This window comes from Bufo gargarizans, chromosome 5, assembly GCF_014858855.1.
Source record: "Bufo gargarizans isolate SCDJY-AF-19 chromosome 5, ASM1485885v1, whole genome shotgun sequence".
NCBI lineage: Eukaryota > Metazoa > Chordata > Amphibia > Anura > Bufonidae > Bufo > Bufo gargarizans.
The window spans coordinates 326,691,908-326,710,279 of NC_058084.1; the positions used below are offsets into that span (position 1 = coordinate 326,691,908).

Here is an 18,372-nt window from a genome sequence, read left to right on the forward strand (position 1 = left end):
GTGTTGCTGCAGCCAATGACTGGCCTCAGCAGCAACATGTCTCCAAGTGGCACTTAAGTCAGATGGGGAGTATGAATATTTCCACAGGCTGGGTTGGAAATTTAAAAACCCTTTTAAAGTAAACAGTTGGATTGTTCACACAGGTGATCATATACAAGGTTGATGTGATTAAAATTTAGTAAGTGTGCTGCTAGCATATTAGTCTAATCGGCCTGTAAAGGACTGTAATGGACTTAAAGCAACTTTTATTGTATACAATTCTTTATTTTTATTTTTTCTCATTGTGCAGAAAGTGCATATTGCATCACCTCAGCAAACTGACAAATTACAAGCTGGTTTGACAGGTATGTATGATGATTCTACAATTTCCTAGTATATATTTACCTAGTGTATACTGTGTATTTTTGTATTTATTTTTTTGCCATTGATATTTGTGCTCCCTGACTCCATACTGATCGTATAACGTGTCATAGGAGGAGCTGACCGCTCTAGATTCAAGTGCTGTATAACAAGAATGCAAGTGTTCTAAAATCTCTACATGCCGCTTGTGAGGTGATCTTACAACTTTTGGATTGAAGAACATACATTTAATTAAAAAGTGGAACTATTATTACTGTGTGTTTAGATGGGGGGGTGAGGAACATATATTTTTTTAGTGATTTATTTATTTTTTCTTCTAATCTGCCACAATTCATTTTGCAGCTAATTTTTTTTTCTTTTATATGAAATTTGAAAAATTTAAAACAAAAAATGTTATATACTGGGAAGTTGTAAATCTTTTTTTTCAGTTAATCTTTATTTGCTTCCAGATTGTCAAAAAGTAGTCTGCATTGAGGAACAAGAGTCTGCCGCAGTCGTCAGTGATAGCACTAGGTAAGATATTGACATTTTGTTACAAAACGCGTCTCACTGAAACTTAGGGCCCTTTTACACAGGCCAACAATTGGAGCAATTATCAGGAACGCTCGTATGAATGCGTGTTCCCGATAACTAGCCCGTACTAAAGTGCTGCAGATCAACTGACAAATGTGCATCTTTCCTGCAAAACCCAAGATCCTTGTTTGTCAGATGCACATCACCTGGTAACAAATAGGGTCTTGCTTCCCAAAGATTGATCATACCCATACATCATCAAGCATTGTTTCATGTCCGTGTAGTTAACATCGGGGCAATGATCAGGAATGAACATCCTTGTGCCCACTCTATGTAAAAGGGCCTTTTGGGTTATGTTGTATTTGCATTAACAGCATCTGGGAAACGTTCGTCTTTGTACTCGTAAAAAAAGTAAGGACGGTTGGTTTTAAATGTTAGTCTGCTCTCTAGTGGTGATACACCATACCAAGCTACTACATGGTTGATAAACATGTCACCAATAATAGTCACATATTAGAAACTGAAAAAATGTGGTAACTTGCTAGAATTTTTTAATGTGTGCTCTGGGCTTGACGTCACTCCATTATTGATCGCAAGCAACTTTTGTCTATAGGGTTCTGGAGTTCATTGAAGAGAATAAACCTTCGGAGGTTTCGAGCAAGGTATGATGTTATACTCTGTTACAGTAGATGTATTGCTAAAGCTCTGTTTATTTGATAAATATTGCCTAAGCTCTTGAAGACAACATTAAATGGGTTCTATTCTAGTGGTTGCTTTTGTACAGTATATTGCTGTATATACTGTAATTTTTATTTTATTTTTCTGTTAAGGAGCCCTTAGTCATCTGTGCTTCACAACACTGTGGGGGAACAGTGGAATACAATTATTATATGGCAATTATAACCTATAGACATGATCACTATAAATGTTGGGAGCATTTCACACCGCATTAGCCCTACAGTGTATTCTAGAAACATCATTTTAATGGGTTTGTCTATTGAAAAGAAACCTGCGTCTAGCTTCTCTGACCCTCAGTGATGAGCTGTTAGACAGTATCTGGGTAGTTAGACAGAGGGAGGGGGCATCTGATCGTGAAATAACAAGGCTCTGATCTGTTGCTTTGACAACTTTGGGCCTTGCAAAGGTTCCCAGTGCCATCATATCAAACTGCCTGGCAAACTGTCTGAGGCATCTCCTATCGGGCAGCCTGTGAAAATCCCATAGACTGCAATAGTATTCTATTACAGTCCATGGGATAAACGATGAGAAGATCGCATGTACAAGTCCTGTAAGGACTAAAAATTACAGTATTTAAATAAAAAGAAAACCCAATATTAAAATTAAATCTGCTAGTTAAAAAAAATAAAAATTCAGCATGTATACGGGGATCAGAAAATACCATAGAATGTGTTGTAATGCATTTTGCTGCACGTTTGCATTGCAGAATCCTCACTCGAAGTCTGCAAGAAATTTGCAACATGTGAGCTAAGGCTACATGCACGCAACCGTATGTGTTTTTTGCGGAACTGCCCCAAAAGTGCCTAAAACGGACAAAAATAGGACATGTTCTATTTTATTTTTGCGGGGCTAAAGAACAGACCTACTGATGCTGACCCATTGATATTTTTTTTTATATGCTTTTTTTCAGAATTCAATATTAACTACTAGTGAAACGAGAAGGCATCACCTGAAGCAGCAGCCAGCAGAAAAGTAAAATTTTCTCTATCAATGTTAATTTTAATCTTTGATTTAATTGGGTTTCAGGTTAGATGTTTTTAACTCTGCATGTACATGGCGCAGTCCATTGTGGGATCAGCTAATTGCTGGGCTGCACATATATATGCTATTGCTATCAAATGTCATGTAAAGGCGCAGGTCGGAAAATATATTGCAGCCTGACAGCAGTGATCCACAAGTGGATTCTACTTTAGGACCGCACACATTTTCTTTGAAACCAGGAAAAAAAACTAATCCATTAAAATGGTGGAATAAGTAAGGATAACAATGAGCAATCAAAAAGCAGTTTATTATACAACAATATGCTATATTTGTTATATGTACTTGTACTGTATTAAAGTATCTAATCCTTAGTCCATTTTTTCAGAAAAGTAGTTGATATTTTTGATTTTCCAAAATCATCCGAGTCTCCATCAGATATAGAGGTAAGATGTGCTTACAGTTCGATTTGCAGAACAGTGTTTATAGAAATCTGTGTGTGTGTGTGTGTGTGTGTGTGTGTGTGTGTGTGAATGAATTAGGCAATGTTTGCGATCTTTGAAAATTATCTATGAAGTTTTGCTATGTATGTAAAATCGTGGCTTTACCATATGATATATGTAATGAATTCACAGACAACTATGGAAAATTTTAATGTAATTCATGTTTTTACACATTATTGATCATGTTATTGTCAATCACTTTGTTAATTTGACCCACCTAAGCATTGTGGGTATAAATGTAGATGCTGTGACACCAATTGTTATGCTTGGGAAAGACTGCAATGAGCAGTTGAAACGTTGCACAGGGGAAATAAAGCGGGTCGCTCTTCACTTTTATCCTGGAGTGTGCTGCCTCTTTGAAAAATCTAAAACCATTTTGACCGAGCAGCCTAAGGTCAGAGGATTCTGCACCCGACTTCATTTACAAGTGCTGCTGTCCTTGCTTTGTGGTGTGTGTGTGTGTGTATATACACACACACACACACACACACACACACCTTCTCATTCAAAGAGTTTTCTTTATTTTCATGACTATGAAAATTGTAGATTCACACTGAAGGCATCAAAACTATCAATTAGCACATGTGGCATTATATGCATAACAAAAAAGTGTGAAACAACTGAAAATATGTCATCTTCTAGGTTCTTCAAAGTAGCCACCTTTTGCTTTGATTACTGCTTTGCACACTCTTCTCTTGATGAGCTTCAAGAGGTAGTCACCTAAAATGGTTTTCCAACAGTCTTGAAGGAGTTCCCAGAGATGCTTAGCACTTGTTGGCCCTTTTGCCTTCACTCTGCGGCCCAGCTCACCCCAAACCATCTCGATTGGGTTCAGGTCCGGTGACTGTGGAGTCCAGGTCATCTGGCGCAGCACCCCATCACTCTCCTTCATGGTCAAATAGCCCTTACACAGCCTGGAGGTGTGTTTGGGGTCATTGTCCTGTTGAAAAATAAATGATGGTCCAACTAAACGTAAACCGGATGGAATAGCATGCCACTGCAAGATGCTGTGGTAGCCATGCTGGTTCAGTATGCCTTCAATTTTGAATAAATACCCAACAGTGTCACCAGCAAAGCACCCCCACACCATCACACCTCCTCCTCCATGCTTCACGGTGGGAACCAGGCATGTAGAGTCCATCTGTTCACCTTTTCTGTGTCGCACAAAGACACGGTGGTTGGAACCAAAGATCTCAAATTTGGACTCATCAGACCAAAGCACAGATTTCCACTGGTCTAATGTCCATTCCTTGTGTTCTTTAGCCCAAACAAGTCTCTTCTGCTTGTTGCCTGTCCTTAGCAGTGGTTTCCTAGCAGATATTCTACCATGAAGGCCTGATTCACACAGTCTCCTCTTAACAGTTGTTCTAGAGATGTGTCTGCTGCTAGAACTCTGTGTGACATTGACCTGGTCTCTAATCTGAGCTGCTGTTAACCTGCGATTTCTGAGGCTGGTGACTCGGATGAACTTATCCTCCGCAGCAGAGGTGACTCTTGGTCTTCCTTTCCTGGGGCGGTCCGCATGTGAGCCAGTTTCTTTGTAGCGCGTGATGGTTTTTGTGACTGCACTTGTGGACACTTTCAACGTTTTCCCAATTTTTCAGACTGACGGACCTTCATTTCTTAAAGTAATGATGGCCACTCGTTTTTCTTTGCTGCTTTTTTTCTTGCCATAATACAAATTCTAACAGTCTATTCAGTAAGACTATCAGCTGTGTATCCACCTGACTTCTCCACAACGCAACTGATGGTCCCAACCCCATTTATAAAGCAAGAAATCCCACTTATTAAACCTGACAGGGCACACCTGTGAAGTGAAAACCATTTCAGGTGACTACCTCTTGAAGCTCATCAAGAGAATGCCAAGTGTGCGCAAAGCAGTAATCAAAGCAAAAGGTGGCTACTTTGAAGAACCTAGAAGATGACATATTTTCAGTTGTTTCACACTTTTTTGTTATGCATATAATGCCACATGTGTTAAATTATAGTTTTGATGCCTTCAATGTGAATCTACAATTTTCATAGTCATGAAAATAAAGAAAACTCTTTGAATGAGAAGGTGTGTTTACAAACTTTTGGTCTGTACTGTATGTGTGTGTGTATGTATTTATATTTATATATATATATATATATATATATATATATATATATATATATATATATATATATATATATAGCAAAAAAAGAAGGCAGCACTCCAAGTAGTGAAGAAAAAGTGGACGATTTATTCACCCAACGATACAAGTTTGTGTGCTGCTTCTTTTCTATATCCAAGGCAGCACAAACCGTAGCCAAAGTCAGGAGTGCCCGCAGTTAGACGTGACCCACTGTCAAGATATACAAAAAGGAAAAGACTGCAGCACTTCCAATAAGTGAAAAAAAATATGAAGTCCTTTATTCACCCATGCAACGTTTCAGTCCGCTTTCTGGGACTGTTCTCAAGCAATACATACATGGTCACTGTGCATATTTATAAGGTGTCGATACATTTACATAATTGCTAATCACTTAATAGTAATAAACAAAATTCTCATATAATATACGTTAAAAGACCAGCAATATAAATCCTAATACATCGTATACATACTAAAGTGCTCTTGTGTTAAAAAATTCATATGTAAAACCCAGCATTATCAATAATTGGTGTACATGATCATTAGGTGCAGGGGGTGGTAACCTATGGGGAACACAGACCGCTCACCTGAAGAACAATCAGTCGTCATAGCGTACAGAATGTTCCAGTGCGCATGTCCGCGTCATCGTCACGTGATGCATCACATGATCGGATAAAATATCGTATATCACTGGTATAAGGTTCCCATGCGCATGTCCGTGCGTCACTGTCACGTGATACTTCACATGACCTTGAAAGCATAATAGCGTATCCTAGTAACCAGGTAGTAATATAGTAAATCGAGCAATGAAGTGTCACCATAGGGAAAATGTAGAGGGAGTGGGAAGTGTTGCGATGAAGCAAACCTAACCTGATCCCGTATCGAGAGGCACATGTGTTGGATAACTGGCCATTACTCGACACATACAGGCCAATCAATCTCACCTGCCTCCCACATGGAATGACCAATTGCAAAATATAATATCCTAGTCGCAGACACTTTTTGTATATACACTGAGAAGTACAGAAGGCGCCGCAAAGTGAAATCTCACAAGGCGGCGTCCCCTGGGTCTCCCAGCGAGATCATAAAGGTCATCAGGATCCATCATACATGTCATACCTAATATAAAAAACTTTAATCAATCAAAAAAAGAAAAATGAAAAGAAAAATACCAAAAAGTCAATACGGCCGACTGTGTTTCTTTCTATTTCGCGAGACGGTCATATATTCACCATCCGGAACAACCCTTAAAAAATAATAGTGTTAGACCTAAAAACAACTATATACAAACGCTGTATGAGATAGAGAAGAGACAGCAGGTTAGAATGGACTAATCGAGCAAATAACCATGGTCTAAAATCAACATTGAGACCATTTGGTCTTGGCGTATTAAGTTTAAATATCCACTCTGCTTCCCGTTTTTTCAATGATTTGACACAATTACCCCCCGTTCTTGGAGGGGGAATCTGATCAATAATCATGAATTTGAGATCACATTTGTTGTTGTTTTTTTTGGTTTTTTATCAACAAAGTGTTTGGACACCGGTAAATCTTTGCATTGCTTTCTAATCTAATAGCAGTGTTGGTTACTAGGATATGCTGTTATGCTTTCACGGATCATGTGAAGTATCACGTGACAGTGACGCGCGGACATGCGCATGGGAACCTTATACCAGTCGTACAATGTTTTATCCGATCATGTGATGCATGACGTGACGATGATGCGCGGACCTGCGCACTGAAATATTCTGTACGTTATGTAATTATGCAGACTGATTGTGTTCTTCAGGTGAGCGATCTGTGTTCCCCATAGATTACACTGATTAATTATGGATAATGCTGGGTTTTACATATGAATTATTTTTTAAAATATATTAACACGAGAGCACAGAGCACTTTAGTATGTATACGATGTATTATGATTCATATTACTGGTCTTTTAATGTATATTATGTGAAAATTTTGTTTATTACTATTAAGTGATTAGCAATTATATAAATGTATCGACAACTTATAAATATGCACAGTGAGCATGTATGTATTGCTTGAGAATGGTCCCAGAAAGTGGACTGAAACGTCGCATGGGTGAATAAAGGACTTTAAAAAAAAATTCACATAGAGATATATATATATATATATCTATATATCTCAATGCAACAGCACCCTGCATACCAGATGAAGTACAATAATGCCATATTTACAAAAAATATTATAGTGCTAATGCTACGCTTATTTATAAAGTGAGATGCTTGGCAAATGCTTTTTGTACAAAACCATCTGAGCCCGTCTGCCGTACGTCAAGGTGATCTGTTAGACGGGTCCTAACACGAAGTGGTACCTGTTATGCGCCATAATGGCCGCCATAAAGTTCAGGAAGTGTTGGATCCACATGCATGCTGGGTCCACTCTGCCTTTTACCATTTTTGGTGCCATAATGGCCTCTATTACTTACAAGGGAGGCAGGTACCAACATGCATGCCAAGCCCATTCCATACCTTTCCTTGTGCCAGACAGCTTCCAATGAATATACTGAGAGCAGCCCACAGCTTTATACTGAGACTAATTAAAATCAGCTTATGGGGCAGACAAGCTAATCAGGAGTGCACGACTCGCTGGAGTGCCACATCTACACAAGGAAAGGTATGGAGTGGGCTCGGCATGCATGTTGGTACCTGCATCCCTTGTAAGTAATAGAGGCCATTATGGCACCAAAAATGGTAAAAAAGTAGAGTGGCCCCAGCATGCATGTGGATCCAACACTTCCTGAACTTTATGGCGGCCAGTATGGTGCATAACAGGTAGTATTTAGTGTTAGGACCCATCTTACAGAGATCACCTTGATGTTTGGCAGACGGGCTCAGATGGTTTTGTACAAAATGCATTTGCCAAGCATCTCACTTTATAAATGAGCATAGCATTAGCACTATAATATTTTTTGTGACTATGGCTTTATTGTTATTGTACTTTATCTGGTTTGCAGGGTGCTTCTGCATTGTTTTTTTTTTTTTTTCCCCATGGATAGATAGATATAGATATATATATATATAGATATATATATAGATATATATATATAGATATATATATAGATATATATATATATATAGATATATATATATATATATATATATATATATATATATATATATATATATATATATATATATATATATATATATATATAGCTAGGAGTTCTCCAGAATAGTGCATCGTCAAAATAGAGAAGCACTAATAAAATCAGGAATGTCAGTCTCTACTTTATACTACCCTTGATAGCACAGCGCTTGTTTGATTCCCTATTTCCAGCAGTCCCATGTATGCCTGCCTACCGTTTGATTTAATTGGGGGGGGGGGGATCCAGCAGTCAGACTCCTGATAATCAGACACTAACTCTGATGAAGCACTTATTCCCTGTCTATCTGTATAATAACCCTGGTAGGATGTTTGTTGTATGCAGCTAATGTGTATGTGCCAGACACGTTCAACCACCCAAAAAATGGTATGTAGTAGAAATATCAGTCAGTTTATGCAGTAGTGTCGAAAATCTGTATTAACCGGTAGTAAGCAGAGATTTTTTTTTATTTTTATTTTTTTAAAAGGTTTAACACGAAAAATAAAACAAAGGTACACTCTTGCATTTCAGGTGTCAGTTGTAAAGGACGATGTTCTAAGTCCAATGGCTTCATGCAGCAGGTACATGTTGGGCTATCGTACAGTGTTCTTTAAATGTCTTATGTTAATTTAGTTTTAAAAAAAAAACTGCATTGTATACTTAGAAATGATATCTAAGCACTGTACTTTTTAAAGGGCATCTGTCAGCATATTTGTACCTATAAAACTTGAGCATCAAGGGGCGTTGCCATTACACCTAGAGGCTCTGCGCTCTCTACAACTGCTACGCTCTCTGCACCTTGACAGAGCCAGGCACTGTAAAAGTCATCACGCCTGGCTCTGTCAATCTAAGTGTAGAGGGCACAGTAGTTGCAGAGAGAGCAGAGCCTCTAGGAGTAAAGGCAACATCCCCATTGCTTCTTGAGGTGCATATGTCCTTTAAGTATTCATTAAAGAGGGTGTAAAATCTCTCTCGTTGAGTTCATTGGGGGACACAGGACAGTGGGTATAGCTGCTGCCGCTAGGAGGCAATAGTAGGTTAAAAAGTGTTAGCTCCTTCTGCCGGCTATATCCCCTCCAGCCTGGAGAGAGCATATCAGCTTGTGCCAAGCAGTAGGAGGAGAAGAAATCAGAAATGAAATGGCACAACAATAACCAGTGGATCTGAACCCAAAACTGAGGATCCTACCAGTTAATCAACTGAAGTCACCTGCGTAAAATTTGGAAACAAAAAACAAAGGGTGGGAGCTGTGTCCCCCAATGAACTCTGCGAGAATTTACAGGTGACTCCACAAAAATCTTGTTTTCTCGCTCGTATCATTGGGGGACACAGGACCGTCAGTATAGCTTCTCCTGCCGCTAGGAGGCAACACTAGGTTAAAACATGTTAGCTCCTCCAGCCTGGAGAGAGCATATCCGTTTTTAGCTTGGTGTCGTAGGAGGCAAACCTCTCTGCTCTGCCGGATCAATTCTGCTATTTTTTATTTTTTAGTTTCCTTTTCAGGCTGGAGGAACAGGGCCACTTGGCCTCCCTGTTCTCCCGGGGACCATGGCCCGGGTCTGCTCCATCCCAGTCCAGCTCCTCCAAGGAGGGGAGGACCAGGGCAGCCTCGCTCCCCTGCTTCCAGCCAGCCACTTTGGGGCCAGCAGCTGAGGAGGTGACCTGCTGGACCCGTCGAGGGAGGGTGAACAAAAGAGGAGGAAGATGGGGTGAGTAAGCCGAATTGGGTGAGTATTCCTGTGTCTCCCCCCCCCCCCCCCCCCCTCTATTCCCCGCTTCCCTTTTTCCCTCCCTGGGACCCAATTGTCCTCCTCCCTTGGGGTTTGGCTGTGTCTTGGGGTGGAATCTCCTTCTGGCGGCTGACCGGAAGTGTTCCGCTGCCCTCCCCTCTAATTTAAGTCCCTATTTGGGCCTACCCCGATTCCTCCGCAGGTGCAGTCGGAGCTCAGGTGGTGGGTCTCGACTCCAACCTTGGTCTCCAGCAAATCTTTTCTCCCAGTCTCATGGTCCGTCATCACCACCGATGCCTGCCTTCTCAAATGGGGTGGAATCTTCTCACCTTGGAAAGTCCAAGGCAAATGGTCTCTGTTGGAATCCAAACTGGCCATCAACATCCTGGAACTTCAGGCTATTCATTTGTCCCTGCTTTATTGGACTGTCGTTCCGGATCCATTCGGGCGGTGATGGCGGAGTCAGACAAAATTCTAAAGTGGGCGCAGGAACATGTACCAGCGCTATCTGCAGTTTACATTCCAGGAGTGAAGAATTGGATGGCGGACTTCCTCAGCCGGAAGACTGTGGACCCGGGCGAGTGGTCTCTGCACCCAGAGGTGTTCGACTCCCATCTGTCTCTGTTGGGGCCATCCGGATGTGGATCTGATGGCATCCAGGATCAACCACAAGCTTCCCACCTTCATCTTGCGGACAAGAGATACCCAGGCATGCGCATTAGACGCACTGGTGGCCCAATGGGACGGCTTTTCTTTCCTGTACATCTTCCTCCCTCTCCTACCCCGGGTTCTTTGCAGGATCAAGAGGGAGGGCATCCAGATGATACTCATCACCCTGGATTGGCCGCGCCGAGCCTGGTACACCGATCTCATCGTTTCTTCTAGGAGACGCTCCGTGGCCTCTTCCGCTCATGGACGACCTTCTCTCTCAGGGACCAGTCTTCCACCAGCATTTAGAATTGCTATGTTTGACAGCGTGGCTATTGAAACCGCAATTCTGAAGCGGTGGGGTTTCTCCGATGGAGTCATTCACACCATAATTAAGGAAGCCGACATCGTCCAAGATATATCACAGAACTTGGAAGTCTTTCCTGCGCTTCTGTGCGGACAATTGCCTCCCTCCGCTCAGTTTCTCCCTTCCCACAATCCTCTCCTTTTTGCAACAGGGGCTGGATTTGGGGCTTGGTCTTAGTTCCCTAAAGAGGCAGGTGTCAGCGCTTGCAATATTTTTTCAGCAACCTCTGGCGCAAAAGGCCCCGGTTAAGACCTTTCTAAAGTGCCGTGTACATACCTTTGCGTCGGCAGATGCAAGGTCTTGTGGGCTGCGGTATGTTAGACTCCCTCAACTGTGTCTACCATGGGTGTGTGGTTTCTTCCCTCCCCGTGGACTGCTTTGGAACGTCAAACATTCCTGTGTCCCCCAATGATACGAGCGAGAACTGGATTTTTGTGAACTCTCCTGTAAAATCTTTCTCGCTGAGTTCATTGGGGGGACACAGCTCCCACCTGTTAGTGTTTTTTTTTTTCAAATTTTGCCGCAGGTGTCTGCAGTTGATTAACTGGTAGGGTCCTCAGTTTTGGGTTCGGATCCATTGGTTATCGTTGTGATATTTAATTTCTGATTTCTTTTCCTCCTACTACTTGGCACAAACTGATTTGCTCTCCAGGCTGGAGGGGATATAGGAGGAAGGAGCTAACACTTTTTAGCCTAGTGTCGCCTCCTAGTGGCAGCAGCAGCTATACCCACAGTCCTTTGTCCCCCAATGAACTCAGCAAGAGATTTTACAGGTGAGTCCACAAAAATCTTGTTTCATCATGTAGACAAAGATAATACAAGGCACTTACTAATGTATTGTGATTGTCCATATTGCCTCCTTTGCTGGCTGGATTAATTTTTCAATCACGTTATACACTGCTTGTATCCTGGGATCCGACCACCCTACAAACAAACAGTGGTGCCCTCGCTTGCACACTATAGGAGAAAATGCCAGTTTGTTCGGACTCCAACAGTCCCAGCAAACAGGGGCCGGCAATATGAACAATCACCATACATTAGTAAGCGTCTTGTATTCACTTTCTCTACATGATAAATGCCATTTACTAAAGTGACACAACCCCTTTTAATACTCGCACAGTTTGGTTTACACTGTAAATTATAAAAGACGTGTAAATGCGCTTACAGGAACCCATTTGGAGTAAAACAACAATTTTGTTAAAATTTCAATTTACAACTTATGATAAATTTAGAATATAATAATTAATTGTTTGATTTGGTCATAAACACTGGAAAACGAACAATACCTGCAGCCGGCGAAGAACACGGTCTTGCCAGATAACTGAAGCCAAAAAGGTATTTATTTTTATTTATTTTTTAGCCCTGATGGTAATGGTGTACTTTTACTTGTTTAGATGCAGATGTACTATAATTGAGGTATAATTTATCTCCCCATATATTTTTTATTTTGTCTTTGTTGCTCTGACACTGTTCAGATGGACAATACTTATTGCACTTGATCAATCGAAGGAGTCAGATTTGGCTAGTATAGCTGGGCTTTCATTTGGATGTTTACCTCGCCACTCAAATGTAGATGTATGTGTGTTCAATTTAGTTTCAATCTGCACTCTTGTAAGCTAATGATGATTTAGTTAGTCAACTTGCATCGCATACCTAACCTAACTTTTCTCTTACCGAAAGTATGAACTCCATCAAAAGTATTATGTTGATTTTATTGTACTTTTTTTTATTTATTTTTTTATGCTGACTGTAATTTTCACAGAAAAGTCTACTACAGTGTTGTGCATGGGCTTTTTATGTTCTTTGAATTCACGTGCCATGCCCCAACGCCTTATAGGCCCCTTTTAATCAAGCAAGTTTTTCGCGCGGGTGCAATGCCTGATGCAAATGCATTGCACCCACACGGAATCCGGACCCATTCATTTCAATGGGGCTGTGTACATGTGCGTTGGTTTTCACGCATCACTGTTGCGTTGCGTGAAAATCGCAGCATGTTCTATATTCTGCAATTTTCACGCAAAGCTGGCCCCATAGAAGGGAATGGAGCTGCGTGAAAAGCAAGCAAGTGCGGATGCGATACGTTTTTCACGCATGGTTGCTAAGAGCCGTTTGTATACATTCAGTTTTTTATCACGCACATGCAAAATACACTAAATCGCGTTGCACCCGCGTGATAAAAACTGAACACGATCGCAGGCAAAACTGAATGACTTTGCCTGCAAAATCGGGCATTTTTCACTGAACGCATTCACAATGCATCTGGACACTAATTTGTGTGGCTGCCTTGCAGTATGATTCATACAGTATCTGCATGCAGTTCTGGTTACCGCCCATAGGTTAAATGCATATGGATTATGTAATAGAAGTCTTATAAAATAATATTTGGAGCCCTAATGGGACAAGAACAACAGGAGAGTGAATGTGAAATCTTAAATCTTAAATTAAATCTTAAATCTGTCACTAGCATATTGGCAATTTTTTATTTATTTTTATGAATCTATGTGTAATAAAGTACCTTATTTCCATATGTCTTGTTCTTTTTTTTTTTTTTTTTTCTGCGTCTTGTCATTTCTTCAAAAAAACGCTTTTTATGATATGTAAATGAAGCTGTAAGGAGCCCAGAGGGGCGTTATTCTTTGTCACCGGCACTGCGCCTGTGCGGGATTTCGGATGCGGGCGAGAGGAGGATGGGAGGGTGTTTGCCGCAGAGCGTGGCGGGGGGCACTTAGCCACGCCTCTGGGAGGCGATTTAATTTCAGATGCGGGCGAGAGGAGGATCGGGGGTGTTTGACGCAGAGCGCTGCGCTCGGGGGGGGGGAGCACTTAGCCGCGCCTCTGGGAGGCGATTTAGGCGAACTTGGAGGAGTTCTTAGTTTTCAAATTTAAGCGGGCACGGCACTTCAGAGGGGCGTTCCTGGGCACCGTGGACTAAGAATAATGCCCCTCTGGGCTCCTTACAGCTTCATTTGCATATCATAAAAAGCGTTTTTTTTTTGTTTTTTTTTAAGAAATGACAAGACGCAGAAAAAAAAAGAACAAGACATATGGAAATAAGGTACTTTATTACACATGGATTCATAAAAAAAAATTTGCTAATATGCTAGTGACAGATTCCCTTTAACTGTATGTAATAATGACCTCCTTGATCACCTTGAATTTCCTCCCAACATATATTTTATTTTAAATCCATGTAAATAAAGCTCAAAAGAGCACCTGCTGTTTTTGAAGCCTATGTGTGGTGGTTTAGTGCCATTTTTTATACAGATTCTTGTCATTTCTATAAATTATTATTTTTTTTACTTTTTTTATTTTATAGGTAATCATTACCATATTGGCGGGGGTCCACCTCCCGATACGACCAGCTGTTTGAAGGGTTAGCAGGGCTTTTGCGAACACTACTACCTCCTCAAAATTAATTGTGCATCATCTACTTAGTTCAGATGACTGCGTGTAATTACAACAGGTGGTCTGATTTCATTTTACACTCATAGCCTCCTGCCATTGGAGTTCTATTGGCCATTGCCATTTTTTTTTTTTTTTTCTAGCAAAAATGGCATAGGTTGCAGCACAATTCTTGCTGTCAAAGTACAGAAACAGATTAAAGTTGGCTGGTACTGTCAGTCTTGGTTTGGATCATAGACATAATACTAGTATGAACAGACCATACACAGGGTTTGCATTGCTCATTACTTTTATTTTAATAAAGGGTGTCCTTTGTTTCATTGCTATCCATAACTTCCCCCCTCTCCACTTGTGCAGGCTGGTAACAATGAAGACTCGGGAAGTGATATGAGTTGGATCCTGGAATATCGAAGGAAACCCTCCTCAATATCTGCAGACTATAGCCGTAAAAGGCAAAGACGTAAAAGTAAGCTTAAAGGTAACACAATTTATTTTGGTAATTTGACAACTTAAAATGACACAAATCTTTTGATGTTCATGAAATTATCCTTTTTATTGGTATTATATGAAATTCATAAAATCACCTCTTTAACAGGGCCCACACACAGATCTCTTGCCCAGTCAATCAAATATGGGGCGGAGTATGCTGGGCATTGACGTGTAGCTCCTAGTGCTACAGCCCTCCCAACAGTGCGCCAACTAACTAATTTGCATAAATATAAAAGTAATAAAATCTCTGCAGCAGTACGAGCTAAAAACAAGAGCTTGTTTTAATCATAATGATCAGCCCTACCAGGCAGAACAACTGATTTAATAGGGTTGATCACGCTCTTTAAAGCGATTTGAGTTGGTTTGGGAGTGTGCAGTGCTGGTAAAATACAAGCATGGCTACAGTGCTATACTAGTGCTGTTCGGTGTGGCTCCCAGTTCTCTTTATAGGTAAAAGCCATATAGTGCATGTTCTTATTCAGAGAAAATTATTTATCAACGCCGAAAATGTGATGATGCCTTTGCAATCAATAATAGCTCAGATTTCATTTTTTTCAACTTCTCTTGAAAGATGATGGCTGCCCAGTGGTTGCTGTAGACAACTAGACCCATTTTTCTGTTAGATACTTTTTATTGTTTTGGTACAATGCATTTGTATAGTTTAGCCTGTAAAATCTCTACAAAGACCTTTCTTTATTTTTCCACCCATTCTGTTTTTGTTTCGTGGGTAACCTATAAGCATCTAGTGCAGATTGACAATGTTGTGTTTTTTTTTCTTTCAGTACTTCCCTTGTCGTCACAAAGTTCTGATGAGCCAAAGGAACCCAAAAGAAGGTACAATTTTATTCACATTTTATTTTTTCCAATAAAGATGTATCTATTGCTATTACATCTACAGTATTTGCATAATTTTTTTTTTTGTTTGCTTCATTGCAACTAAAACATGTTTGCCAATAGATCGTTCTGTGTGAAGTTCCCATTGAGACCTTTGTGCACTAGTTTTCGTCAGATACTGCTCTTTAGTTACTTCAAACAAATGTGTGGAGTCAGGGCCGTCTTTAATATTAATTGGACCCTGGGCAAAAATTTACTTGGGCCCCCTGGATCCCGCCTTCCCACACCTTAGCAGGCAATCGCGCCCTCCACCACAACACACACACAAGAAATCCACACATCTGGTAGAGTACAGTGAATGACTGTAAATACTTCCAGTTCTGAAGACTCCAGCGGCTCAGGATCAGTGCTCTGGCGCAGGCTGGAAGTGGGCACCGCTCTGCAGGAAGGAGACCAGGGCTCGGCTCACCCTAGTGTTAGTGCACCCCAGCACCCCCCAGTATGCAGTATAGCACCCTATAGTATACAGCAACCCACCGTATGCAGTATAGCATCCTATAGTATACAGCACCACACAGTATGCAGTATAGCACCCCACACTATACAGTACATAGTAGAGCAGTATAGCAGCCCACAGTATACAACACCTCACAGTATACAGTCGAGCAGTATAGCACCTCACTGTATACAGCACCCCAAACTATACACGATACAGCCCGCCACACTACACAGTATAGCACTCCACAGTATACAGCCCCCCCCCACAGTATACAGCCCCCCCCACACACACACAGTATACAGCCCCCCACTGGCACAGGGGCACACTAGCACAGGCTTCCAGTATCCGTAGTTTTAGGTGCTACACATCACGTATCTTCACAGCATAGACAATTGCCTTCAGATGACCCCAAAGATAAAAGTCTAAGGGGGTCAGATCGGGAGACCTTGGGGTCGTTGTGGGCCAGTTGAATGGCCCCCAAGGTCTCCTGATCTGACCCCCTTAGACTTTTATCTTTGGGGTCATCTGAAGGCAATTGTCTATGCTGTGAAGATACGTGATGTGTAGCACCTGAAACTACGGATACTGGAAGCCTGTGCTAGCATTTCTCCTGCGATGTTGCTATCAGTGTGTGAAGAGTGGGAGAAGAGGGTTGCATTGACAATCCAACACAATGGGCAGCACATTGAACACATTTTAGAAGTGGTCAGAAACTTGGAAATAACTCATGAAAGAATAAAGTTACGTTAAAACCAAGCACATCATTGTTTTTCTTGTGAAATTCCCAATAAGTTTGATGTGTCACATGACCCTCTTCCTATTGAAAAAACTAAAGTTGGATTCAAAATGACCGCCATGGTCACCACCCATCTTGAAAAGTTTCCCCCCCTCACATCTACTAACGTGCCACAAACAGGAAGTTAATATCACCAACCATTCCCATTTTATTAAGGTGTATCCATATAAATGGCCCACCCTGTATATTAATTAGCTTAACAGCCCCTGTCACCTTTTTCTGATGTAATCTTCACAAAAAAAAAAGCTCCACAGTTAAGGCAAACTTCTCCCGCAACACTCCTGGTAGGACCTGTGATGACCTCATAGTCATGTGACCAGTAATATTGCTAGGTTACTGGTCACATGGTGATGTCATCTAAGGTCCTAGATCACACATCTAGTCTCACAGTACGCTTCCTGGACTCAGTGCCGGCAGGCATGGCATGGCAGCACCCCCGGTGTAGCTGACAGCCTGACACCCGGGGCAGTGGCTAGCAGGGCTCAAGAGGCAGCTGCCTTGGGCCCCCCAGGAGTAACTGGGCCCGGGGCAGCTGACCCTTTTGCCCCTTGGTAAAGACTGCCCTGTGTGGAGTGTGATTCAACAGTCTTGAAGTTAAGGGAATGTGTCATCAGGAAACAACCAGACATTTAAATGTTTGTTCAACATCACCTAAAATTCTTGAAAGTTTTTTTTCTTTTTAACTTTCCATTTGCTATATTCAAGGGCTTCTGTCACCCCCCCCCCCCCCCCCCCCCAAAAAAAACCAGCAATTTTCAGTTTTGGACTTAATATATTTGCTAATGTACGCAGAGTCTATATATACCCCTCTTACCTCCTGGCTGTGCTGTAATTTCAGTAAAAATCTTACTTTTGTGATATGCAACTTTTTTCACTACCACAGCAAGAGTCTTCTCTTCCGGGTGTAGGGCTGACGTAATCGCCGAATGAGGACCGGTACAGCGCAGGCGCCAGATTTGAGCTGCAGGCAGGGCCAGCTGGAGGATGAGAGCGCTCGCTGACCCTGTCAATCAAGTGGAGGAGGGGGTGTTTTTTCATACCGAGGATGCGGCGGCTACCAGCAAGTCCACCCAACTTGCTGGTAGTGAAGAAATTAGCATTTCACAAAAGTACGATTTTTACTGAAATTACAGCACAGCCAGAGGTAAGAGGGGTATATATGGAATCTGCGTACATTAGCAAATATATTAAGTCCAAAATTGAAAATTGCTGTTTGGGGGGGTGATAGAACCCCTTTAAGAATCCTAAAATGCTGTCTGTTTTCACACTGTCCACTAGGCTGCTTCTTGGTC

At 41.5% G+C, this 18,372-nt stretch overlaps 1 protein-coding gene across 1 annotated transcript in view; it reads left to right on the forward strand.

Annotated features, from left to right (window-relative positions):
• The window catches only part of LOC122939440 (synaptonemal complex protein 2-like), a 46,852-nt gene extending 44,265 nt beyond the window's left edge, over positions 1–2,587 (forward strand). Inside the window, exons 8-11 of the mRNA XM_044295509.1 lie at positions 290–344; positions 810–873; positions 1,487–1,535; positions 2,522–2,587. Coding sequence (XP_044151444.1) covers positions 290–344; positions 810–873; positions 1,487–1,535; positions 2,522–2,587 — 234 coding nt within the window. The remainder of the gene's footprint in view (positions 1–289; positions 345–809; positions 874–1,486; positions 1,536–2,521) is intronic.
• The last annotated feature ends 15,785 nt before the right edge of the window (positions 2,588–18,372 follow it).